Raw genomic sequence first — 27,559 nt, 5'->3', positions numbered from 1 at the left:
GCAGCTCAGTTAACTTTAACGGTAACACATTGATCTTGTCATTAGCCAACTTACTGTCAGACTTAGGGAACTAAACCTGCACTGAGGCCCTGGAGAGGACTGGGCTTCACCTCCCTTGGGGATAGTTCTGGTGGCTGTAGCCTTGAAGATGCTGTCCTCGATGGAGACAAAAGACCTTCTGTCAATGCCAACAAGTGAGATGTTGACCCAGGGGCTCTGCCTCCAAACCAACCCAATAGCACAACCCAATAGCTTGTATTAATTAAGGGAAAATGAAAAAGTGGGTTTATCACACTTTTCATTAATTCTAGGACAGCAGAGGAAAGGTATCTGGGAGTCTGGCAGGGACTACGATGGAATGCACTGCTGTCCACATTCCTGTGTTTAATTAACGAGGGGGAGCCCGGAGTCTGCCTATTACAAGCAGGTTTTCCAAGGACAGCCAAAGGGAAGGGGAGGGAGGAAAGAGGGCTAGGGGAGAGGGACAGAGGGAAGAGGAAGAGGCTCTGGAGAGATAAGGAAAAAGACAAAGGGGACCATTGTGAGGATTTAAGAGAAATACCAGGCCTTCATTTAATCAATAAGTATTTATTAAGTACCTGCTATGTACTCAGCACTGTATTAGGTGCTGACAGGGATAAGACACATTTCCTGTCTTTCTCTGTTACAATCCAGTTCATACCATAATAGAATGATGGCTGGAATAGACCTTAAAGTTCATCTAGTCCCCTCATTTGTCAAATAATTAAATTGAGGCCCAAAGAGGCTTAGTGACTTACTCAAGGTTACAGAAGTAGTAGGAAGGCTAGAATTTGAATCTAAGTTCTTGCTCGAGATCTCAAGTACTTTCTACTGTACCACTTGAGGTTAGATGAGATTAATACCCAGGGGGCAATAGTGAGCAATACAAAGTGCAATATAATGGCACTGGGCTATTCAATTCTGCTTGTTAAGGGCCCCATGAGTTCCTCAATCTGCAGAGGCAGGGAGGGAGCCATCACATGGGGAAGAATGTTAATGGGGTGTCACTTACAGATTTCCAGTTCTGTAAGCAAACCTACAACCCTTCACAGGGCCAGTGAACTGAGAGAAAGGAGACAGTCACTTCCCAATGGCCCAGACTGGGACCAATAGTGAGATCCCTGCTATATTTAAATCCCATCACTCCATATTCTTGTTATAGCTAAATGAATCAACACAAAATACCCTTACTATGCCATCTTGATGATGATGATGATGATGTGTCCTTTCTGTTGTGTCCAACTCTTCATTAACTCATTTGGGGTTTTCTTGGTGAAGATGCTAGAGTGGTTTGCCATTTTCTTCTCAAGCTCATTTTTATAGATAAGGAAACTGAGGAAAAAAGGGTTAAGTGACTTGCCCAGGGTCACATAGCTAGTAAGTATCTGAGGTGAGATTTGAACTAATGACAATGAGTTTACCTGATTCCAAGCCCTACGCTCTATCCACTGTAACACCTACCTGCCCACATATGCCCCATATATTGACACCTAAAAGTTGAAATTCAGTATTAAATCTTTGATATTTTCAGTATTAATCCCAAACAGCACCCTCTCCTGGGGAGCTGGTCCATCTTTTCATGCTGGCTCAAAAAGCATCTTCCAAAGTCAAATACAAATAGGATGACCTTATTCTTCCCAGTCCTTTCCCCCAACTTTTCTTGTCCGTAGAGGAAGCAGCTAGATGGTGAAATAGAGCACTAAACCCAGAGTCAAGAAGACTTGAGTTCAAATCCAGCCTCGGACACTTCCTTACTGTATAACCCTTAAGTCACTTGGCCATTGTCTCACTCAGTTTCCTTAACTGTATATTGGGAATAATAATACCACATACCTCACTATGTTGTGAGGATCAAATGAGGTAATGTAAGTAAAGAGTTCAGTACTGTGCTTTAGCACAGGAGCTTAATAAATGCACATTCCACCCTTCCTTCTTCCTCATCCTGTTACATTTTCGCCTTTCTCTTCCTCATTACTCTCTACATTTTTCTAAATCTCTCTGCATATGCCACTGGAATCTTGATCGCTCCTTTCCTCTGTTCCTCTTATTTCCCTCTTAGTTATGCTCCCCCAGGCATGTTCTGCTCTGAGTCATATACAGACAGAGTTGATGGCAGAAGCTATGACTGGTGCTGACATTTAACCTTAAAAGCATATTTCACATACTGAGCCACACTGTAGCATGCCATATTTAAAGGTAAAAAAGGAAAAAAAATTATATATGTGTATATACATACACACACACACACATATATATATATATGTATATATATATATATATGTATATATATATACATATGTATATATATACATCTTTGAGATCATCCTCATTCTTTGGATTGGATTTATAGGATTTCAAGTTGGAAGAAACCTTAGGGGTCATCTGGACTCTATCCTTTATTCTAAAAATGAGGAAACTGAGGCTCAGAGAGAGGAAGGGATTTTCAAAAAGAGGAGCTAGATAGATTTTGACTAAATAGAAAGAGCATTGTAACATTAGGCTTGCCCAACAGTAAGATGGGCCCCTCATTAAGTTGTATGATCTCAGTCCTTTGAAGGCAGGAACTGGACCATTTTTTCTCTTTTAGTTCCAGCACCTATCACATTGTCTGACACATAGTAGGTGTTTAATAAATGTTTTGTTGTATATGTTGACTTGCATTGATTTGAATTTTCACTGGATGCAGTCAAGAACTAAGCACCTGTTAGGGATTCGGTAGAAGGAATTCCCCACATTGGACGAGATGACAATGCCTAGTACTGTGACTTGTGCATAGTAGGTTCTTAATAATTGCTTGGTAAATTGAACTGAATGACCTATAAAGCTGTTTCTCTTGCTATGATCTTAGGATCCTGAAGGAAAGACATTTTTTTTTTTAATTTAGGAAATGGTGTTTGTTATCAGTTTTGCTTTTTCTACTTTTTGTGGTGAAAGAGAACTATAGTCAAAGGTCCTGGGATCAAATACTGCCTCTGACACCTACTCCCTGTGTGACTTGGGGTAAATCACTTGACAGTTCTGAACATTAGTTTCCTAATTTAAATAATAAGGTTAGACTAGATGATCTTAGAAGTCCCTTCCCATCTCTAGATCAATAAACCAGTGAAACATCAAATTATTTCACCATTTTAAACTTTATGTCTTTGAACATTTCCCATCCCTTCCATATTCTTTCCTTCCCTGTCTTTCCCTTCCTCGTCCTTCCCTTCCCTCTACCCTTCCCTGTCTTTCCCATCCTTGTCCTTCTCTATCCTTTCCTGTCTTCACTTGCTTGTCCTTCCCTTCCCTTCTCTTTTCCTATCTCTTCCCTTCCTTTCTCTTCTCTATCCTTTCTGTCTTTCCTTTCCCTTCCCTGGCATTCCCTTCCATGTCCTTGAACCTTGGTCATTTTGTTGAGTTGTTTTCAGTAGTGTCTGACTCTTCATGACCCCACTCAGGGTTTTCTTGGCAAAAAATACTAGAGTGATTTGCATTTCCTTCTCCAGCTCAATTTAAAGATGAGGAAACTGAGGCAAACAGAATTAAGTGACTGCACAGGGTCACACAGCTAGTAAGCATCTGAGACTGTATTTGAACTCAGAAAGAGAAGTCTTCCTGAACTCTAGTCAATGTACTCTGTCCACTGACCTACCTAGCTTCCCAAGCCTTGGTCAGAGAGATGGAAAATGAGTTAGTTCAACAGCAGCAGCAGTGACACCAATAAGAGCAGGAGCAAGAAGTGATGGTGTAACTAACAAGGATAGAACATCCAAGCGTGCTCTCCATTCCATCTGAGGCTCCCTGGCTCACTGAGAGTGAGCCTGGATCTATAGAATCCAGTGTACCTAAGTGGGCAGGTCTCAACATCTGTCTGAGTTGCTCTAAAGATGATGCATCAAGTTTAGAATTAATAAGGGTGGACCCCAAAAGACAAGGACATGTTGAGTTCATTAGGTAATGAGGTTGCAGTCTCACTTAGTCTAAAATTCAGTAAATTTCCCACATGTGTACTTATGAACACTTTACCCTTCTGTGTAATTTTTTGCCTTCAAATTAACTTTTTCCCTTGTTAAAAAAAGCACTAGAAAATACTTTCATTATCTGGAGCATGTGGATGTTAAGACAGAGCATTAAACTGATAATGGTAACCCCAGAAGTGGAGAGAGATAACCAAGATTCCAATGTGGCAGTTAACCTATGCCCAAGGATCTAGATTGGCTCAGGAATCCAAGAAAATCCATGTGTTTCAAATTGGGGCTTAGAAATAAAAGATAATACAAAATAGTGAAAGATGAGAGCCCTGCCCCTGAAGACAGGGGTTCACATGGATGGGTACCATGCAGATTAGGTAGTGCCTTAGGAAGCTGAACATGTTCATTCAATCCTGAGTACCAGGTTTCCAAGTAAAGATGATCATTTCTTCAGCTGTAAGGAAGAGACAATGTCATGTGGCTAGGCTTTAAAAAAAAAGCATATCCCTGCCAAAAAAAAATCTTAAATGCTGAATGAACTCTTTGCAGAACTCCAACCTTATCTTTAATTCCAGTATTAAACACTGTAGCTTGCTCAACAGGTCAGATCTCTCTCTCTGGTTTTGTTTTTTTGTTTGTTTTGTTTTGCTCCTTAAACTCAGCTTCATACTAATGTCCATATTTATTTTTGACCCTGAACTTTGATCCATTATCTTGGTAACCCTTCGATGGAGATCAGCTCTAGCATTTCTTGATTATTCCAAGGTCTTAGCCTGTACCTCCTAGGGACCTTCTGACCACAATCTTTCCTTGCTTCCTCTCCACAGTGGATTTCATCCCTGGTCTTCACTTGATGGTGGTAGCACAATATGGTGGGTATTCTAGGAAAGCTGTAAAGAAAATAGACTTAAGGGAAGAAAAAAGTCAATAAATTTCATTAGTTAGAAGATTTCAAGCCTGATTCAAAGAAGATGTTTTTTATAATAAGTGAGTGTTAAAGAGTCTTTGAGCCTTTCCTTCCCTTGCCTTCCCTTCTCTTCCCTTCCCTTCTCTTCCCTTGACTTCTCTTCCTTTGATTTCCCTTCCTTGCTTTCCCTTCCCTTTCCTTGCTTTCCCTTTCCTTCCCTTGACTTACCTTCCATTTCCTTGTTTTCCCATGCCTCCCCTTGCCTTTCCTTCCCTTCCCTTCCTTTCCCTTGGCTTCCTTTCCCCTCCCTTGTCTTCCTTTGCCTTGCCTTGCCTTGCCTTCCCTTTCCTTGCCTTGCCTTGCCTTCCCTTCCCTTGCCTTCCCTTCCCTTGCCTTCCCTTCCCTTCCCTTGCCTTGCCTTCCCTTCCCTTCCCTTCCCTTCCCTTGCCTTGCCTTCCCTTCCCTTCCCTTCCCTTCCCTTCCCTTCCCTTCCCTTCCCTTCCCTTTCCTTCCCTTCCCTTCCCTTGTTCTGCTACCTACCTTATCAGAATATTATGAAGATCAGATAAGATGGTGTGTATGAAATGCTTTCAAAACATAAATCCCAACATAAATGTAAACTATTTTTGGTTATTCAAATAGCCAGTGGCAGAGAGAAAAGAGGATAAAGCAATTGGAAATGTGACTGAAAGCCTTACAGGTCAAGAGAAGTACTTAATTAAAAAAATAGCTGTGAAAAGATCAGGAAGAGTTCAAGATGGGTGTAAGAGTCCCAGCCACAAAGGAGGAAGTAAGCAAGCAATGTTTTCTCAGGGACATTGCTCATAGTCAAGCCTGGCTGCCCCTGTGCCAAGTAACTGACCAGAGGCTACCAGGGCAGTGGGAGTTAAGGATCTTTGACTGAGAAGAAGGAAATAAACACTTATTTCTTACCTACCATGTGCCAAGCACTGTGCTAAGTGCTTTACAAGTAGCATCTCATTTGATCCCTGGAAGGTAGATGCTGTAATTATCCCCATTTTACAGTTGAGGAAGCTGAGGCAGGTGGAGATTAAATACCATGCCCAGTGCCACACAACTAGTAAACAGAGGTCAAATTTGAATTCAGGACTTCCTAATTTCAGGAGAACTTTTCTATCTATTGTGTCACCTAGCTACTGGAGAGGATCAATCAGAAACTGCCTCCCCTTCAGAAACAAAAATCAAGAGCTAGTTTGTTGGATGGGACAAAGGGAGCCCTTGGGGAGCTTATGGCTAAATCCCAGTAGCCCAAGTCACTCAACAGTATTTCCCAAAGTACCCACTCTATAATGAATCCTGCATGAATATGGGGGAGATATAGTCAAAAAGAACAGAAAAAACAGAAAATCTAATTATTACCCTCATAGAACCAGCATAGTGGTAGCATAAAATCATATGATTAAATTAATGTGTTTAAGACCATTGATATAATATATAAACTAATTGCAAAACAATCCATAGCCAAGTTTCCCTTTTATCCTTTTTTTTAGGAGACTGGACAAATGCAAATAATAAATGAACAAAGATTAATAAATAATAGTATCTATCATTTATATAGTACTTTGTAAATTTTAAAGCATTATATAAATAAGTGTTTTTTTAATTTTTTAAAAATTTATTTTTTATTTTCAATTTACAACATTCAGTTCCACAAGTTTTTGGATTCCAAATTTTCTTTCCCTCCTTCTCCTCCCCCCTCTCCCCCAAGATGGCATGTAATCCAATGTAGGTTTTACATATACCTCCACATTGAACTTATTTACATAATAGTCCAGTTGTAAAGAAAAATTATAACCAATGGAATGAATCATGAGAAAGGAGTAACAAAACCAGAAAGGAAAAAAAAAGAGAGCAAAAAGATTGCCTCAATCTGCATTCAGACTCCATAATTCTTTCTCTGGATGTGCCTAGTTTTTTCCATCATGAGTCTTTTAGAACTGTCTTTGAACCTTGCATTGATGAGAGGAGTCAAGTCTATCAAAGTTAGTCCTTAGAGAAACCATGTATCTGCAATCGTGTATAATGATCTCCTGGTTCTGCTCCCCTCACTCAGCATCAGTTCGTATAAGTCATTCCAGGTTATAATGAAGTCCATCTGCGCCTCGTTTCTTATAGCACAATAGTATTCCATTACATTCATATACCACAATTTATTTAGTATTATTATCAGTATTATTATCTGATCCTGACAACAATCCCAGGAGGTAGATGCTATTCATTATCCCCATTTTACAAATGAAGAAACAGGCTGAAAGAAGTTATGTGACTTCCCCAAGGTAACACACATAATAGTTGTCTGATGCAGAATTTGAACTTGGGTCTTCATGACTCCAAGTCTACTTTGCCCCCTAGCTACCTCAGTAGCTCCTTTCACTGTATAGTCCATTGCAGTTATTCTATTCTTTAATATTAAAGGATTATAACTACAGCTAATGGTAAGCACTGTGTACGTACATCCTCAACTGGTCATTTTGGTCTTAATCTAGGTAATCAGAAAAGCTTGTTCATGGGGCAACTTGTTAAAATCATCTCTCCAAGTGATAATACTGAAATCCCTCCCCACCCCTCTCCCCAGAATAGGAGGGAAGGGAGAAGCCTATATCTGTAAAGAGGATGCCAAACAATAATTCCAAAGGACTCAAGATGAAAAATGTTATCTACCTCCAGAGAGAGAACTAATGAACTCTGCATGCAGATTAAAGCATAGGTTTTTCCCCTACTTTCTTTATTTTTCTTGCTTTAAAAAATTTGCAACATGGCTAATATGAAAAATGGACATTGGGTATTGTATTGCTTGCCTTCTGAATGTGTGGGGGAGGGGCTGGAAATAGGGAGAGGATTTGGAATTGAAAAAATTTTAAATAAATGTTAAATAAAAAAATAATAAAGGGGCTGCTAAACACTAAGGCACATTCTACCACACGACCTGCCTTCTGAAGGTTTAGCCTCTTAGCAAACAGTGGAGATGTTTACCTAGCAGTTTTAAGAAATGATGCAAATGGCAGAAATAAAGTATGCCATCAACATAATGATTCTGGGGAAAGATAGAAATACCAGAAAAATAAATTATTTCAGAACATCAATAAGGCATGGTGTAAACCATTCACAAAAACTGAGCAAAGAAGTCATCAGTGTGGGATGAGATATAATCTGAAAATGTTTCAAGATGAGGCGTGGTGGGATGTCTGAAAAAGGAGAGAGGAGGGCATTGTAAAAATGTATCTTATTATTTCAGTTGGATATTATCTCATTTGAGGCAGATTGGTAGCATATTGGATAGAGTGCTGAAACCTGGAGTTGGAAAGATGTGAGTTCAAATCCAGCTTCATTCTCTTATTAGATATGTGACCCTGGGCAAATCACTTAACCTCTGTCTCAGGTTCCTTAAATAAAATGGGAATATTAAAAGCACCTACTTTATAGGGTTGATATGAAGACCAAATGAGATAATATTTGTAAGGCACTTAGCACTCTATAAATGCCCCTAAAATGGACGCTGTCACCCACACCCTCCACAGGACTTTACCAATGGGAAAAGGGGGTCATTTTGCCAGGGGTCCATGCTACTGGATAATTATGGTTGGCAATGGACTAGAGCTGCTGGTAGAAGGGCTTTGAAAGTCAGGTAGAGATAGCTGTATTTATTAAATGAGATCTATATTTAAAGTATTTGGCAAAACTTAAAGTGTTATATGAATGTTACCATCATCATCATCATCATTATTTATAACAATAAGCATTAAGAAGTTATTCTAGGTTCTTGAGAAAGGCAGCAGTCTACCGAAATTAGTTTTTGAGCCAAGTATTTCCGGCGGGTGGGTGTTATATGAAATAGAGGATGGTAAAGCTAAATGTAGAGAGACCAACTGGAAAACTATAATATCACATTATTACACCCCCCTAGCATGGGGTGAGGAAGGGGCCTGGGCTAGAGGACATCCAGAAGATTAAAGGGTCTTTAAAAACAAGACTACATAGAGCCTGGAAAAGAAAAATCTAAGAAAGAACTTTTTAAATAAAATGTAGGGGCAGCTAGGTGGCACAGTGGATAGAGCACCAGCCCTGGAGTCAGGAGGACCTGAGTTCAAATTTGGCCCCAGACACTTGCTAGCAGTGTGATCCTGGGCAAGTCATTAAAAGCCAAGGTGGAATGATCCCAATCTTTCTCATTCTTGTTAAGAAGGAGGAATAATTCTGTAGAAAGAGCTCTGGATCTGCCATCAAAAGTCCTGGGTTCCATTTCTGCCTTTGAGGCCGTAATATAAGAGGATAGAATTAGATATTCTCTGAGGTCCCGTTAGGCTCTTTCTATACATTCTGTACATAATTTTACAAGTATTTGTTGTCTCCCCTGTTAGGATATAAATTCCTTTCCAAGTAGGGATTGTTTCATTCTTTGTAATTGTATGTACTGTGCCTAGAACATAATAAATACTTAATAATATGCTTGTTGATTGATAGGCTCATTCTATAATGATTAATCTCCTCCATTTCATTCATATAACACACACCCACCAGAAATGTTATCAAAAGGAAGGATTCCTCATTAGGTAAGATGTGGGGTGAGATGATCTCCAGAGGTCCTTCCTCCTGGAACATTCTGCAATCCTAGGGCAAAGAAAAAGGGAAGAAGAGCTGAATCCAAGAGATATTATACATAAACAGCTGGCAGGACTTTGTGATGTTTGAGACTGAAAGGACAATGGAATAAGAATCCCAGAAGAATCTATATCATTCTACCATTGCTTTCAACTTGCTGTAGTATGCCCTCACTCCTGTAAACCTCAGTTCCCCTTTCTCTTCATCTTCCACAAACCTTACATGAAAGGCTTGACAGTAGCAAGATGTCCTATAGGCTTAGCATATTAGATATTTCTTTGGCTCGATTATAAACTCCCCAAGGGCAGGGATCATGGCTTGGGTTCCCTTGCCACAGAATATTATGCCTCACCTTTCATGTAATAAGCTCTCAAATGTCTGAGAAGTGGAAGGGGGAGGAAATCAGACAAATAAGGGGGGCTCTTCTCACTTGTGAAAGAACATCTTTGTACGTCTACTGGCAAGACAAAGCTATGCCTTCATATTATGACTCCTTGGGCACTGCCAGTCCTTGAAGTGATGCCATCCTAGAAGAAGCAGATTGGCAAAAGAAAGGGCTACTGCAATGCTCACAGGCCCAGGGCACTCCCTAACCTGATGCCAAGTGTGCAGCTTGCCTCTGAGCTGGCCCAGACAGAGTCATGCCCTGGTGCGACCCCCTCGTCTTCTGATGGATGGCCTTTCATCTGTCACACAGACACCCTCTGAAAGTCCCCATTTGTATCTTTGTAGATGCTAATCTCCTTAATGTACTGAGTTGAGCTTATCTCCCTTAGAGGCCTCTGGTTATTTATGTATTTCTGTCACTGACTCATTGAATCTATTTTCTTTTGCTTCCAATCATCTTTTATTGAGATAACTGAGAGGATAGAGGAGGTCCATAATGACCCTGGTTTATTGGCTCATTATAAGACACCTCTCTAACAAAGCATAATTGTTGGACAGACTGGGAGAGGAGGCAGAGGGCTATGTGTTTCTGCAGAAAGTATATGGGGCAAGGGGGCTTGTAGTAGTTCCTCTCTTAGTATAGAGATTGTTAAGCCAAGATGTATGAACAGACTTCAAGGGGCACATGGACTTGAATGGGAAAAATTCTATTTTTATTTTCACTTACTTCTAACTAAAATTTATCCTTTTATTCCATTATTAATGTAGACAACATCATTATTATGATGAGGGGTCCATGGGCTTCACCAGGTTTTCAAAGAAGATCGTGGTCCAAAAATGGTTAAGATCCTTTGTTCTAGTGTAAGCCCACAATTCCTGTCCAAAATCCCCCAGCCCTTCTCACTTGCCACCTCCCTCCTCTTTTTTTTCTTCCCCCCAACATTTTTTCTCTAATTCTCACTTCCTTCTTTCCTGGTTTCTTCCCCCTGCTCCTCTCTCCTGTTCTCTCCCTCCTCCCATCCTCCAGCTCCTAGTCAGCCTCTCTGAATTCCTGGCAGCCAGTAAAGGGGTGGAAAAAATTGTTCCCTTTTCCTCCTTTCTCTGCAGCGTGAAATCAGCATTTTATATTTTAACAAGAACTGGGAAGGGCAAGGGAAGCTTGATTAAACCCAGCAGCTTCCTATCTCTTCAGGCATTTAGCAGCCTAGATCCTTTCTTCCATTCAAATGTTTCATAAAGGCTCAACACAGTTTAAAAATAGAATATAGAACTCTTTTTCTGTGTTCATGATGGTTGTGAGTTTGGGTATTCCATACCCATTTCACAGGTCATAAACCTGGGTTAAGAAAAGAGCTAATGGGGGCAGCTAGGTGGCACAGTGAGTAAAGCACCAGCCCTGGAGTCAGGAGGATCTGAGTTCAAATCCAGCCTCAAGACACTTGACACACTAGCTGTGTGACCTTGGGCAAGTCACTTAACTCCCATTGCCCTGCCTTCCCCCCTCCGGAAAAAAAAAAAGAAAAGAGCTAATGGTTTTGTTTTGTTGTTGTTGTTGTTTTTTTGATATCAGATAGAGTCAATAGAAAAGTAGGAAGCAGCACCTAGACTTCCTGACAGATATCCCATGGCCTTTAGTAAAAAGAGGACCCCCTCCCCAGACTTAGACTGAAAAATGCATTGGAATGAAATTCAGAAAATCAGGCTTTTAGTGGTAGCTTTGTGACTCTACCCACATCACTTAACTTTTCTCAGCCTCAGTTTCCACATTTATGCAAAATGAGTTATACCCGAGATGCCCCTATTTCTCTGATGGACAAACTGGGTTCAAACTTGAGGGCTTCCCCTAAAGTGATGGCTCATGTTTGCCTTTCCTTAAAGAGTTTGGGCAGCTGCTTTCTTCCAAGGTCTAATCTCAATGTTTTCAATTCCTTTACAAGGAACCAAACTAACCACACCTTAGAACATATAGCAAGCTTACTACATTCAATACAGAAAGGACAAGTGTCAGAGTGCACAAACAGTTAGAACTTGGCTCTCTTGAGTCCCCATCTTCCCTGGGAACCTGTATCTTGGCTCCTCAATTAGAGGGCTATCTGGGGAGCAGGTAACATTCCTTTCCTCTTCCTCTCCAACCAAGTGAGAAAGAAATCAGAGTCAGTCCCACCTTATGCATAACTCTTGACTCACAGTGCTAGGAAAAGTCAAGGTCTAGGTTTGCAGTTCCACATCACAGCTTATCACACTCCTCAGGGCCAATTCCTTTAGTTCCTGACTTGAAATAGGAACTGTCCAGCTTGATTCAGGAATTCTTCTATAGCTCCCACCACTCTTCTCTGCTATGGAAGGATATAGCATGGCATAGTGGAGAGAGTAGTGGACTTGGAATCAGGAAGACCTGGGTTCAAGATCCACCTCTGACGCATACTGTCTGTGTGAACTGGGGCAAAAAAAAATTTAGCCTTTCAGAGCTCTGGGCAACTCTAATCCTATGAGATTGTATTAACAGGCAGCATGGAATAATGGATAGTGGTGGACTTGTAGTCAATAAGACCTTGGGTTCAAATCCTGACTCAGATAATTACCAGGCATATGAGCCTGGGCAAGTCGTTTAACGCTCATGTGCCTCAGTGGACTCATTGGCCTCTAAAATTCTTTCTAAAGTTTAGCACAGTACCTGCCACAGAGTATATATTTAATAAAAGCTTCTTGACTAAACTTAAGTTGTCTTCCAGATAAATCCATGAACATATGATGTAATGTATCCCTGCTACTACCTTGCAAGGTCTTGCAGCCCCCAGCATGGTCCTGGACTTCTTCTTCATCAAGGAAGTCCTCAACTATCTACTAGTTTCTGTTCCACTACTGTCATTCTGCCCTGCCTTTGGTGACTCTCAGGAAAGTGTGACAACTTTTACAATGAGATAACTAGAATCAAAATTACCTCTTAGCTATCTCACACATTTCCAGTTGTGCAAACTTCTGTTAACTTCCTATCTCAAACAGCTGTCTCCTCCCTTTCCTAGCCCAATTAGGGCAGTTGAATTCCATTCAGTTTTTCCTGATCTCGGGGTGTGTGCTTCCCAAGTAGTCAGCACTGAGGCTTTTTGAGGCTGGGTGGGGAAAAACACCCTCCCCCTCTTCCACTGGCTTTTCTGGGTTCCCTCATTACTTAATAATTAGAATAAACCACAGAAATCACCCTGAGTAGCTTCAAGAAAGAAATAGAAAAACTGATGTAGGAGGGACATAGTTGAAAGATATTGCTTCCAGCCCTGTTTACAAGAAAAGGCAAAATTCCAGGCCCCTGTTACAAAGGGAATGGACTAAATGATTTCTAAAGTCCCTTCAAGCTCTGACATTCTACATTTCTATTATTCTAGAACTATAGGGCTCTGTGCATGATGAGTCCTTAATAAAATTCACCAAACACTTGTTAAATGCCCACAAGTACCAGACTATTCTAGCCTCCGGGGATACAGAGAAAAACAAAATTCCCCTGCCTTCAAAGAGTTTGTGTTCTAGTCAATAAATCCTGTTGACTGCCAAAGAAACAAAGAGGTTCTCCAGTGCAGGAAAGGAAGACTCTCAACTATTCCTACAGAATTTTCCTCCTCTCCTTTTGTCACATAAGGCTCCCAGGAAAAGGGCATAACAGATGACAGTGATAAAATCCCACATTCCAGGGGGAAGCCATGTAGGAAAGTTATTTACTGCTAGGTACCCAGGCTCTGTCCCACTGATATAAATGCCACAAATAAAACACACTCCCAGCTCAGCAAGCAGCATCTATCTTTCTTGGGGTGATGCTTGGTAGTTTGGGGCATAAATCCAAATCCCTGCCCACTGGGGGGAATAAACATCTTCCAGATGGATTGGTGTTCATGGAGGTTCCTTTCTCGGGGGGAATCACAAAACATCTGGCTGGTGCAGACTCTGTGATATGACCTAGTAGCGCTCCTTGTTCCCTCCAAGTAAGAAGGAGAACCTGTGACCCACCCCAAGGCTCCTGACAAGCCCCATGGTAGCGAACTCATTTGTTTGGCTAAATACAGTTTGTTTTTAATTACTTGTGGCAAATGCCCATTGTACATTTTTGAAGAGCAATGAAGCATTGTTTTTAGGCAAGATCCTTTGTATGCACACAGACACACAAACACATATTATACATGCATATATATGCACATACATACAAACACGCAAAATGCAAATATACACATGTACATACACATACATACATATACAAATAAATACACAATCCAATATTTGCAGGGAAGTAAATTGAGCCTGCAAAATAATTTTAGTCTGTTTCCAACAACATTGAACAAAAATTTATTAAGTAAATGTTATGTATGGATCTCCATTTTAGAGATGTGGAGGAGGTAGGGTGTTATAGGGGAGGGAAATCAAGGAAATTTTTAAAAATTAAGGTTTCATCTCTGCTCACATGGAATTTAGAATCGAGTGGGGAAGGTATATCACATGCAGTAATCATCATGATATAATGAAGAAGAAGGAAGAGCAGGAGGAGGAGCATAAGGAGAAGAAGGAGGAGGAGGGGAAGGAGGAGAAAGAGAAGGAGAAGAAGGAAGAGGAGGAGGAGGAGCAGAAGGAGAAGAAGAAGAAGGGGAAGGAGGAGAAGGAGGAGGAGGAAGAGAAGGAGGAGGAGCAGAAGGAGAAGAAGGAGGAGGGGAAGGAGGAGAAGGAGAAGGAGGAGGAGGAGGAGCAGGAGTAGAAGAAGCTAGTGTTCATATAGCTCTTTAAGGTTTGCAAAGACATTTTAACATGTTGCCCCTCATAACCCTTTATACTAGGTGTTATTATTGCTCTTACTTTACAGATGAAGAAATTGAGTTTAAGAGAAGGTAAGGAACTTGACCAAGGTCACAAAACTAGTAAGTATCTGAGACAATATTTGAGCTCAAGTCATACTGACTAGTGATCTAGGACTCTGTCCACTATGCCACCTAACTTCCTTTACTAAATAAAATATGAGGAAACTGAGGCAAACAGAGTTAAGTGGCTTGCCCAGGGTCACACAGCTAGTAAATGTCTGAGGCTACATTTGAACTTAGGAAGTTGAATCTTCCTGACTCCAGGCCCAGCACTCTATGCACTGTGCCATCTACTGAGTCATTAACACATTGCCTTCTATTTTTGTGAAGGAGATTCCCAAATAAGGATTCTTTATGCTGATGAAGCTATAGATCTTTAGCATATTTACATAAAAGAGTTGTAAAGTAAAGGGGAGGCTCAAAGGGGTATGTAACCTCTGAATATCATTGCTATTTGTGGAGGGAAGGAAGGCCTTCATGAAGAGCTGGTCTTTGAGCTGGGCCTCAGAGGATGGATCTATACGAGATTTGTAACTATGGGACTAGAGAAGCAGGAATTAGTGTGGGGCAAAGCACTTGCTTTTGTTTTCTTTGATCCTGTATTTCTTCCCTAAGAATGTTTACATTTAGAAATCTTTCAAGGCCTGGAGCAGAAATCACTTTGGAAACCAAGACTTCTGCAGATCAAAGCTAAACCCAGTCTTTGGGAAGGTGAAAAGAGCAGCATTGAGCCATTGTTGATATCACCTGAGGCATTAGGGGATGGTATCAGAAAAGATAGTGAGGACAAAGGATCTGGGAGCAGTAGAAGAAGAGTTAGATAAAGACTAAAAGTTACTTGTTATACCTGGATTTAGGGGTAGATCAGAGAAACCAAAGCCTGTCTTTTATCTTTCTCCATTTCCTAATCTGTAAAATTGGGATAATAATACCACCTACTTCCCAAGGTTGTTGTGTGCATAAAATGAGATACTATTTGTAAAGTGCTTTGCAAATCTCAAAGCACTTGTTGAAATGTTAGTTATAATGAAGATGGGACAGGTAGGTGGCACAGTGGATAGAGTGCTGGGCCTGAATTCAGGAAGACTCATCTTCCTGGGTTCCAATCTGGCCTCAGACACTTCCTAACTGTGTGACCCTGGACAAGTCACTTAACCTTGTTTGCCTCAGTTTCCTCATCTGTAAAATGAGCTGGAGAAGGAAATGACAAACCACTCCAGTATCTTTGCCAAGAAAACCATGACTGGAAAATGACTGAACTACAACAACAGTGCTGAAGATGAGGAGGAGGGTGATTCTCTCCAAGCCATGCATGCCACATGAAATTACTCATCTCACACTCACCTGAAGATAGACTCTAGTCTTGGCTGGAGAAGAAACCACATCTTCAGAAGAAGCTTTCCCATGCATATGGAAAAAAAAAAAAAACCTGGCTGGTACTACTTATTAAAACATCTACCAATACATGGGCCCAGGACCTCAAAGAAAACAGAGACCACAAGCCTGGAAGAAATATGAAATTTTTAACCTCTTCTTCAGATTCCTTTTGGGTTAACTTTTCATAGGAAAAGTGTTTTACTAGATTTTATTTGGAAATACTCAACACAATTAGCAAGTCAGTCCCCGTGTTCTCAGAGTCTAGAATTTTACAGAAGAGTACAACATGTGGGGAGGGAAGATGGCTCCAGGATCTTTACAGCTGCTAGCAATGAATGGCTTTTGAAAATCTTGCAAACCTCCAAGAGTGAAACATTCAACTGATGCCTCCAATATTTGGTGGGTCCATGCAGATTATTGTGAGGGTGCTAAGGGTTGTATGTTGATCCCCTCAGAACTCTTCATCCTTTTCCCTCTTCATCACCTGCTGTTTACCATTAAAAACTTCTTTATTTATATTGTTATGCCCAATTTTGATTTATCCATGAATCCATTCATTTAAGTCTTTACTTAATATTACACAATTGTTAATGGCCCTTCTTTTAAGAAGTTTTTCTGCTTAGCGAAAAAATCAAAAGTCATTGTATAGCTTTGTGAATAGATTTGTTCTCATATGGGTTTCAAACATTAATAGATATGGACTTTTTTTTCTTCAAAGAGTTCCTGAATCATATGTATAGAACATCCATTATGCATTTGCTCTGATAGTTTGGGTTCCATGAAGTTTTGGTTTATTTTCTAATAACCTACTGCTCCTTATAGCACGATCTCCTTCATATCCTCTGGTCCAGGCATATTGGCCTATCTGATGTTCCACACTATCTCTCATCCCTGTGCCTTTTCCCTAGCTATTCACCATGCCTGGAATTCTCTCTCTCTCTCTCTCTCTCTCTCTCTCTCTCTCTCTCTCTCTCTCTCTCTCCCTCTCTCTTTCTCTTTCTCTCTCTCAAAGGCTCTACATGCTGGAATCAATACCTTTCAATACCTTTCTACCTTCTATACAAGGCCTTTCTTGATCCAATCTTCCTCTACTGCCTCCTTTCTACTCATTCATTTTCATCAAAATTACTTTCTATTTAATTTCTATTGGCCTCACATCGACTTATTCATGGATATAATGTCTCCTTATTTTAATGTAAGCTTCTTAAGAACACAAACTATTTTGTTCTTGTCTTTGCATTCTCAACACTTGGCACAGTGTCTGTCATACAGTAGGTATTTAATAGATGCCTTTTGATTGATTATTCTTGCCTTCTGCCCCCAGCTACTAGAGTGTTTACCCATTTGATTTTTCTTTCTAGAAGGTCAAGGCTTTGTGAGCGAGGATGAGTATCTGGAGATCTCTGGCATCACGCGGGACCAGTCTGGGGAGTATGAATGCAGCGCCTTGAATGATGTTGCTGCCCCAGATGTCCGGAAAGTAAAAATCACCGTAAACTGTAAGTTGTCATCCAAAACTTGCTCTCTAGAAGTGTGTGTGGGGGGGGGGGGGATAAACGGGCAAAAATGGGAAAGGGGAGCAAAAGAAGAAGGGGCCTCATCCTATCCAATTTACTGACTGACTCAGGGTGGTATCTTTAGTCAAATACCCTATCAAGGTGTATACTCCCATATTCAGCTCTGTTTGTATATTCTCTTGAAATCAGATTGGCTTCTGTAATTCCTACTGAGTTTTCAGGTGGGTTGTTTTGCATCTATGGAGTTGTGTCCATCTCTCGCATGCCTTACAAAAGCAGTACACGCTTGGGAAGAATCTGTAAAATAGGTATTAGTGTAAATGTAATACCTGTAATTGGGAAATTGTTCTTTGGGATACTAGATTCAAGTGATATCTTTGGGAAATTCAGTGGCATCATGGAAGTGTTCCCTTAGCAACTCTTTTATGACCTAACTATTGACTTTGCAGATCCTCCCTATATCTCAAATGCCAAGAACACTGGAGTGTCACTGGGTCAGAAAGGCATTCTCAGATGTGAAGCTTCTGCTGTTCCCCTGGCTGAATTCCAGTGGTTCAAGGAGGAAACCAGGTACCCAGAAATAAGAGATGGGGCTACCCTGAAGCTGAGCAGGTAGATCAAGATATCTTTTTGAGTTCAAGACCTTTTGTTTACCAGTGGGGGTAATAGGAGAGAAAGGTGTAGAGAGAACAAAAATATTCTTACTGCTGGCATCTCCCACAAATGTATCTCCTTATCAAGCTGAAAAGAATTTGCTGGAACTTATGCCTTAAGATTGTTGTTTTATACTCTGCATTCTATGACTTTGTTCAAAATCTCTTTTTCTCTACAAATATCCCTACGTTTAGAGAAGGAATGCCTGTGGGACCTGGGTTTGAATTGTATCTCTGACATTCAATTCTGTGAACTTGAGCAAGTCATGTAATCTACTTGGTCTTCAATCAGTCAGTCATTTAGCTTTTTATTAAATTACTACTGTACCAGATGCCTGAGAATGCAAAAAAAAAAAAAAAGCAAAGAGTCCTTCTTCTCAAGGAGTTTATAGTCTAAAATGGGAGACAGCATGCAAAAGACTATGTACAAACAAGGTAGATATAAGCTAAATTGGAAGTAGTCTCAGAAGGAAGGCATGAAGATTGAAGTAGCCTGGGATAGGCTTCTTGCAAAAGTTTGGACTTCAGCTAGGATTTGAAGAAGGTCAGGGAAACTAGGATGGATTGATAAGGGGAAAGAGTGTTCCCCACATTGGAGACCGCTATTGAAAATGTTCAGGATCTGGAGATGGAGCAACATCAAGAATGCTGATGTCACTAGGTCACAGAGTATATTTCAGGGAGAAAGGTGTAAGAAGACTGGCAAGGTAGAAAGGGATGAGGTTAAGAAGGGCTTTATAAGCTGAAGAGAGGATTTATATTTCATCCTGAAGGTAACAGAGAGAAACTGAAGTTGATTGAATGGAGGAAGGTGGTATGTGACATGGTCAGAATTGATCTTTAGGAAGAAAAATTTGATAGCTGAGTGGAGAATGGATTGTAGGAGGTAGAGACTTGAAGCAAGGAGATCAATCAACCATCAGGTTATTGCAATAGTCTAGGCATTATGCACAGTTAACAGATGTGTCCTGGATGAAGATCCAATAAAGGAGACAGAAAATGACTGGCTAGACAGGTAAGAGGAGAACCAGGAGAGAGCAGCACCCCCAAAAACCTGGAAAGAAGAGAGTATGGAGGAGCAGAGGGTGTTTAACAGTTTCAGAGAAGTTAAAAATTATGAGGACTGAGAAAAGGCTATTAGTTTTGTCAATGAAGAGATTATTATTGACTTTGGAGAGAGCAAATGAGATTGGAAGGCAGACTTCAAAGAATTAAGAATGAAAAGAAAACAAGTAGAGGCATCTATTATGGATAGCTTTCTCAAGTAGTTAAGACATGAAATAGAGGAGAGAGCTGAGACAATAGCTAGCAGGGATGGATGAATAAAGTAAGGGTTTTTTGAGGATGGAGGGAAACATTTGCATATTTCAATACAAAAGAGAGTTGGACAGTAGAAAGGATCAGTTTAAGATTAGTGAAAAAGTAGAGATGATAGAAGAGGCAGCATGATGGAGCAGAATCACCTATGCAGGGACAGGGATTTTCCTTGGCAAGGAGGAAGGTCATCTCTTCATGTCAAATGGTTGAAGGCATTCAAGTGGCTTTGAAGTGGGAGAAGGCATTTGAATGATGTGAGATGAGGAACAGAAGAGGAGAGCTCTCTGTAAATGACTTCAATTTTTTTAGTGAAATATGAGGCAAAGTTCTCAGCTGAAGGTTAGAGACAGGAGAGCTTCAGGATGTTCAAGGAGCAATTAAAAGGTTGGAAGAATCACTGTGGTAAATGGAATATAGAAATGATCTGGAAAGTTGTAAAAGGATTGCCTTGCCACAGTGAGGACCCATTTGGGATTATATAACAAATGTATATAGGGACCAATCTGCAGGTTTTGTAAATTTCTCTAGCTTTGTTCACCTGCACCTGTAAGTAGGAATGAAGGCAGTGAATGGTGGGTCTAATCCAAGGCAAGATCTTTGTTAGGATAAAGAGGCAAGAGTTCATCATGGAGTCAAGATGGAGAAGGAGGAAAAGAATAGTCAGTATAGGAGTAATGACCAGGGAAAGAACTGAGTGATAGGAGGACTGGAGATTTCAGTAAGGATGAAGAACAGGGATTGGAGTTGCAAGGCATGGGAGAAGCAAAATGTCAATTGACTTGTCAGATAAAAATATAGGTTTAAAACACTCGTGGATGACTGTAAGGTCAAGGATATGACAATTTCTGTGTATATCTGTAGTGAGATGGTGGAGGCAGTTGTAATTAGTAAACTGAGGAACTGAGAAGTTTCTAAGTCAGCATCAATATGCATGTTGAAGTCCCCTAGAATGAACAGAGTTGGGGAGGAGAGGAAAATGTAGAGCCAGGCACTGAAATTACTTAGGAAGGAAGGAGAGTATCTTGGAGGCCTGTAGAAAACAATCACCTGAATGTTAATTGGATGATAAATATGGATTGAATGAATCTCAAGGGAGAAGAGGTTACTGAGCAATGGTGATAGAGGGAGTGCCTGGAAGTACCAATGAAGAGCAAGGAATAACAATACTGGAAAAAGTAGTCAGGAAAACTGTGTCATCAGGAGGAAGCCAGGTCTCAGTGAGTACAAGAAAGACTGAGGGAGTGAGAAAGGCAAAGGTTTAAGATGAAAAGTCAGTTTGTTACCTATGGAATAAGCATTGTAGAGAGCAGAGTGGAAGGGTTGGGTAGTTTTAGAGTCAGATGTTGAAGGAGGGAGTTGGGTTGAAGGGGATGGGAATAAGGGTTTGGAGAACAGGGTTTGAACAATAGCAACTAGGTGTTTACAGTCACTGAGATAGGGTAGGGATCCTGGGGTAGAATTATGCTAATCTTTGAGGAATGAGTTTAGGTAGGTTATCCTTATGCATAGGGTTTTGTCCTTGGGTAGAGTTGTTCCAGGGTTTAGGCAGGCAGCTGTGTGTGTCCGGAAAGGGATTAGGAGGGGAAGAACCGTGGAGGATGCCCAGACAGAGACAAGGCAAGCACTATAGAGCTGTAGTTGGCCAGAAAGGGTACCTGGAGCATGATGGAATGACTGCTTGGAGAGACAGGCATAGACAAGGCAAGTCCTTTTTGGTGGTTCTGGCAGCTGGTGGAAAAGGATTAGTAGGGAGCCTCTGAGGTTCCAGTTCTAGATCACTGATCCTAGGATTCCCACTTAGTTTTGACCAGATTTTCCTTTTTGCTCCTGATACTGGTAATGATGATAATGCTTGGAATTAGGGAGAAGGGGATGAGGAACAGGGGGGCCGTATATAGGAGGAAGTCCCTGAGGTACAATTACCATGTGAGTATTTTGAAGGTGGTGCAGAAGCAGCCATAGCTCAGAATCTTTCTATCTGACTTCTTTTTCTGTCTTATAGAACCAGATAGATAGTGTCTCCCTCTCATTTCAGGTTAGCCACAGGCCTGGATGGAGTAAGAATCGAGAATAAAGGCCGCATGTCCACACTGACTTTCTTCAATGTTTCAGAAAAGGATTATGGGAACTACACTTGTGTGGCAACAAACAAGCTTGGGAATACAAATGCCAGCATCACATTGTATGGTGAGTTCAGAAAATGAGTCTATATCTCTAGTGGGCTTAGTTTTAGAGTGAGAGCCAGAGACTCTGCATGGCCTATGTCCCTGAGAGTGAAGAAATGAAGAATTCTTCCCCTTCCCTGCTCTCCCAGAGGATAAAGTGATGTTAATAAGATGAATAAGGTCCCCTGATCCCTTTGGGAGGTGGTTTCTGTGTAACTACTCTCACTACAGGGCACGCACCCAGTTTCAGTTAACATTCCTCTGATTGTCACAGGAGAAAAGAAATTAAGACAGCTTCAATGGTGTCTGACTTGCTGAAATGTAGACAGTTATTATGATTGAGAGTTCAAATGCAGTACCATCTAGAGGTCGAGGGATGGGTAAGATGAATTCCCAAGGTCCCTTTGGTCACAATATTCAATGTTTTTAGTGAGTTTTGTTTTTCAGTTTTCAAGACAACCTTCTGCTGTCATTTTTATTCTCAATCTACTGGAATAAACAGAGCAGAAACCCAAGTACAGCTACAACCTGCCCCCCACTTCTAAATATCTAATTAATCCCTGAAAGGACTATTTTCTAATGTGTACTCCCAAGCCATGAAACCTTCTCTGAAACCTATCACAGCTGTTCCTACTTCCCGAAACATCTCATGCCCATCCCTTTGTGACAATGTCCCCTCTGCTTCTCATTTCATGTGCCATAGTTCCCGGTGTGGGGAATATATGTATGCCATATAGAATTTATTTGTTTGTTTGTTTATCTGCTGAGGTTTGGTAAGAAGGGAGCATCTGGTGCATAGAGCGAAGAGGACATCAACTTTCCATGCTCACCTTGGACCCCTGAGCAAGCTTTCAGCATTGACATTAGCTAAACTTTGTCCATCAACCATCTCAAATTTGTGATCTATGTCTTTTGTTTCCTCTCTGCATTGTGTGTGCATTGTGCTGTGTGTGTCTTAGAAATAAGCCCCTCATCAGCAGTGGCAGGTGGGTATAGCATGTTCCTTTCTTCATCTGCCTGCCTTTATGCTGATGCTTTTTAACCTAAGCCTACTTCAGAGGCCCCTTGCCTGCTCCGCCCCCCTAACTGATCTCTCTCTAAGGGATAGACTTCAAGGGTCTCAGATTGTACAGCATGGTAACATTCACTTAAAATGCAGTGACTCTGCCATGTACACATTAGAGATATTATCATCGCTTGTCTTGCAAAAATAAATTGCAAGTGGGTTACATTTTTGGTGATATGACCACTCTCTTATTTGTGCACAAGACGACATCAAGGGGGGATCAAATGGGAGCCCAAAGCAGATGAATGCCTTGTGTTGACCTGCAAAGATAGTGCATTGAATTTAGTGTAGCTTCTCCTTGGAGACAAAGATATGTTCAAAGCTTTATTACGAAAAAGCTGCCTTTTCAAAGTAGAGGCTCAGTTGGAATTGGCCTATATTTGGGATTTGATTTCTTCCAATAGGCAATACTGCCCAGAAGATAAGCAGGGCAGGACACTAAAGTGCATTGTGAACCCTAGATCTAAGTCTAGAAACTAATGCCACCATCTAGTGTAGTAGGTGGTGAGATCTGAGTTGTCCAGGGTATAGCAGCCACTCCTGTCCACTCCTTTGAAATCAGGCCAGCCACAGATATGATCAGCCAAGTCTAACCTACCATCACCACCCATGCATGTCCACCATTCAATCCTGCCATCACATATCTCAGCCTGTTTTTTCCACTACCAGGTATCCTGGTCAAATAGAAACAGAACAGTACTCTAAGTCAGGAGATTTGGGTTGGAGTCACTGATCAGCTATATGATATTTAAAAAACATATTACTTAGTGGAAGAGCATTGGATATAGAGTGAAAAGACCTGCATTCAAGTCCTAGCTGTCCCACTTATTTGTTGTCTCACCTTCAGCAAGTCACTTAATATCTCTAAGGTTCCCAATAGGCAAGACTGAAATTTTAATGCGTGTTTTTAATGCTTTTAGTAAGTCAATAAACATTTTTTAAGCACCTACTATATGTCAGGCACTATTCTAAGTACTGGAGATACAGAGAAAGGCAAAAAAAAATAATCCCTGATCTCAAGGAGGTCACAGTCTAATGGGGAAGAGAACATGTAAACAACTATGAACAAACAAGCTATATATAGGATAAATTAGTAATAGTCAATAGAGGGAAGGTCCTAGAATTAAGAAGGATCTAGAAAAGCTTCTTGTAGAAAGTGGGATTTCAGCTGGGACTTGAAGGAAGCCAGAGTGGAGAAAAGGAAGAAGAGTATTTCAGGCATGAAAGACAGCCAGTAAACATTCCCAGAAGTGAGAGATGAAGTTTCTTGTTCAAGGAACATCAAGAAAGGCAGTGTCACTGGGTAGCAGACTACATGGATAGGAGGGAGGTATAACGTGTAAAAAAAACTGAAAAGGTTGGGAGGGCTGCAAGGTGTAAGAAAACTGAAAAGATTTGGGGTGGGGGGAGAGGTTATGCAAGGCTTTGAACACCAAAGACAGGATTTTGTATTTGATCCTGGAGATGATAGGGAGCTGCTGGAATTTTTCTGAGTAAGAGAGTGACATGGTCAGATCTGTACTTTAGAAAGATCACTTTGTCAGCTGAGTAAAGGACAGACAGTAGCGAGGAGAGAGTTGTGGCAGGCATACCAATCAGCAGGCTACTGCAATAGGCTGGGTGTGAGGGGATGCGAGTCTGTACCAGGGTGGAGGCAGTGTCAGAGGAGAGAATGTTGTGAGGATCAAATTATACAATGGGTGTCAAGTTCTTTATAACTGAAAAGCATTATGAATATTCCAAGAATCAATCTGATCATGTGTTCTATGCTTCCATTTTCCAGTTTGGAGAATGTGAATAATAGTAACTGTCCTACTTCTCACAGTGGTAAGGATGAATAAAATCTCACGTCAAAGTACTTGGGAAAAGGGAAAATCACTAAATAAGCGCACAGTATTTGACTTCCTACTATCACTTCTATTGCTGTTATTTCTGGGATTGTTCCTCGATGGGCTAAAAGACCGGTAGGATGGAAAAATTAGGTCATTATGAAAGAACTGACAGTTTGAAAAGTGTGGGGTTTGGGGAATGTCTAGGCCAACAGTAACAAGGGTAGGGATGGATGATGGCAGTGGGAAAGTGGTTAATTCTGACCAGGAGACTAATTCTTCTCTATTACCCTTCAAAAATTCCTCTCATTTTCTCTTAAAGGGCAGGTAAGTGGCACAGTGGATAGATTGCTGAGACTGAAATCAAGAAGACCAGAGTTGAAATATGGCCTCACACACTCACTATCTGTGTGACCCTTGACAAATCACTTAATCCTGTTTGCCTCAGTTTCCCCATCTGTAAAAATGAGCTAGAGAAGAAAATGGCAAACCACTCCAGTGTCTTTGCCTAGAAAACACCAAATGTCACAAAGACATGACTGAAATGACTGAATGACAACAACTAAATCCTAGTTGTCCAACCCATTGACCTCTAGCCTAAAGGTATCATTATGACATTTTACAGATCAAAAAACTAAAATCAAGGGAGATTTGGTTCCCCCGGAGCTATACACCCATACAATTATTTCCTACTCTGTATCCACTCCAGATACCAGAGGAATATCTTTTCACCTCTTAGCATCTCTAAAGTTATATGATTCCAAGATGAAAGGCATGGGAAGAATAAGACAAAGGAAATTGACTTTCCAAACTCATAGCCCTTCACTTACAAAATGATGTCAGTTGCCAAGGCTGTCAGGGAGAACCATACTCCAAAAGGCATTTGCATTTTATTAGGTAGACTAGGCAATTCAAATTCCCACCTGGTACCCTGGCATCCTGACATCATGTCCAGCCATCCTGCAGCAAGGGATTGGTTTGTCCAGCCCAGTTTATGTCCACTCTGGCTCACTAGGATGACCACTACTCTACGTCACGGTGAAGCCATCCCTCTTTCCCCATTCCCATCAACATGGCAGTCTCATTTGGCATCTCTGCCAGGGAGAAGGCCTCACAGCTCTGCCCAGAGAGGCCCAAGGAGGAAGGCTTCTTGACTTGATTACATCAGGCACTGTGGAGAGCACGATGAGCCTAATGAGGCATATAAACGCTGGGATTACTTGAGCTGGCAGGGGCGAAGCACAGGAAAAAGCAAACAAAGCCGGGAAACAGGAGGAGATACAGCAGTGAGGAAAACAGATTTCTCACATTTTATCTGTGAAATTGGAGTGACATAAATTAGTTGCATTAAGGAATTAAGTGTCAGGAATAGGGGTAATTCATAGGAATGCTAAAATTGCAAATGAAATGGTATGCTTTGGTGCAAGTGGGCATCTGGGCTTTTTCTCAGGCAGTTTTAGGCTGCTCAGAGCAGACATGACTACAGTGTTTGCTTCTGCCACCAGTAGAAACAATGGTAACAGGAAGGAGGGTGGTACCTTGACTGTATTTCACCAGTGTTACTCTCTCCATACCCACCACACTCATTGGTCTAGGCACCTCACCAAACCAAATCTCACTTGTTCAGAGTTTCTATAGACCAATCCCTCCCACTGCTAACCTCCTCTTATCTTATTCCCAGAGGAGCCCTGCTTATTGCCTCCCAGGCAAGGAAGCCACCAATGATTTACTTGCCTTCTCTCTGCTCTCTTAATATAGCTTCAATTAGAACAGGGGTTTGTAATGTGGGGTCTGTGAACTTTTGAGAGGGACAGACAGATGAAGAAAGAGAAAGATAATTACAGTCATTTGGTTTCCTTGATGATCAAATATATTTTATGTTTTTAAATATATTATTATGAGAAATGGCCCATAAGTTTCACCATTACACAAACAAGGCTAAGAAATGTGACTTAGAGAAAATTTTAAGTGAAGACCTTTGCTCCATTCCTTCAATTGGCACCATGGGAATGATTAACTTGGTCAAGAGAGTTTTACAGATTCTTTCTACAAACTTCCACTAGTATACTTTCTATGATAAGGTTGGTGTATCCCCAGTATGGGGTTTCACTTAATCTCTCTGATTAAGTTTCTTCATTTATAAAGTGAGTAGGTTGAATTAGATGACTTATAGATCCACTTACTGCTTTAAAATTATGAAGGGGAATCAGAAAACCTGAGTTTAAGTTCCAGTTCTGCCACTTGTGATGGGTCCCTTAAACTTTCTGAGCCTTTTCAATATAATACGGGGAAAATAGTTCCTACTCTGTTTGCCTCAGAGGACTGTTGTGAGGCCCCAATGTATTAATGTATGAGAAAGAACTTTTTAAACTGTAGAATGCTATGCAAATCCAATTAGTTATTACTACTCAGTGCCTAGTACAGTTTCTGGCATGTAGTTGGGATAGCAATAGGGAATGGTCCTGTCACTTCATTGCTATATGCAATTCCTTTGTGGGGAAACTCTCTCTACCAATGCAGGCTGACACCTTCTCTGCAACTTACAATCTTAGGGCCTTGTTTAGAGCAATGAAAGGTTAAGTTACTTGTCCAGAATCAACATGTGTAAGAACCTGTTCTCTATCCACTGCACAACGCTTCCTCTTACTTGATAAGGTGTTTAATAAATGTTTAGTGATCTATTAATAATCCAGGAAAAGGTCTTCCCTATACCTATATCATCTCTTTAACTTGAGCCCACCCACTATCTAAGAGAAAACCAAATGAAGACCAGATCCCTGATCTCAGGGCCTCCCGCTCAACCTGGGGTGTTTCTTCTCCAACCTTTTCCTCACCACTTCTGCCTTCACTAGGCCCCAATTATAATCAGGTTTTTTTGGTCTCAATACTTCCAAATAATTGAGGATACGTCAAACTTT

General features: G+C 40.9%; 1 protein-coding gene across 2 annotated transcripts in view; it reads left to right on the top strand.

Moving 5' to 3' along the window:
• The window catches only part of OPCML (opioid binding protein/cell adhesion molecule like), a 121,652-nt gene that overhangs the window by 82,441 nt on the left and 11,652 nt on the right, over positions 1–27,559 (top strand). Inside the window, exons 2-4 of one of the 2 annotated variants that reach the window (XM_036744488.1) lie at positions 17,456–17,593; positions 18,061–18,181; positions 21,617–21,768. In XM_036744488.1, coding sequence (XP_036600383.1) covers positions 17,456–17,593; positions 18,061–18,181; positions 21,617–21,768 — 411 coding nt within the window. Of the gene's footprint in view, positions 1–17,455; positions 17,594–18,060; positions 18,224–21,616; positions 21,769–27,559 lie in introns of both variants that reach the window. The other variant, XM_036744487.1, reaches the window with a different exon arrangement.

The sequence above is a fragment of the Trichosurus vulpecula genome, chromosome 2 (genome assembly GCF_011100635.1).
Source record: "Trichosurus vulpecula isolate mTriVul1 chromosome 2, mTriVul1.pri, whole genome shotgun sequence".
Classification (NCBI taxonomy): Eukaryota; Metazoa; Chordata; class Mammalia; order Diprotodontia; family Phalangeridae; genus Trichosurus; species Trichosurus vulpecula.
The sequence above is the reverse complement of the archived record's forward strand: the minus strand, read 5'-3'. Positions and strand labels throughout refer to the sequence as shown.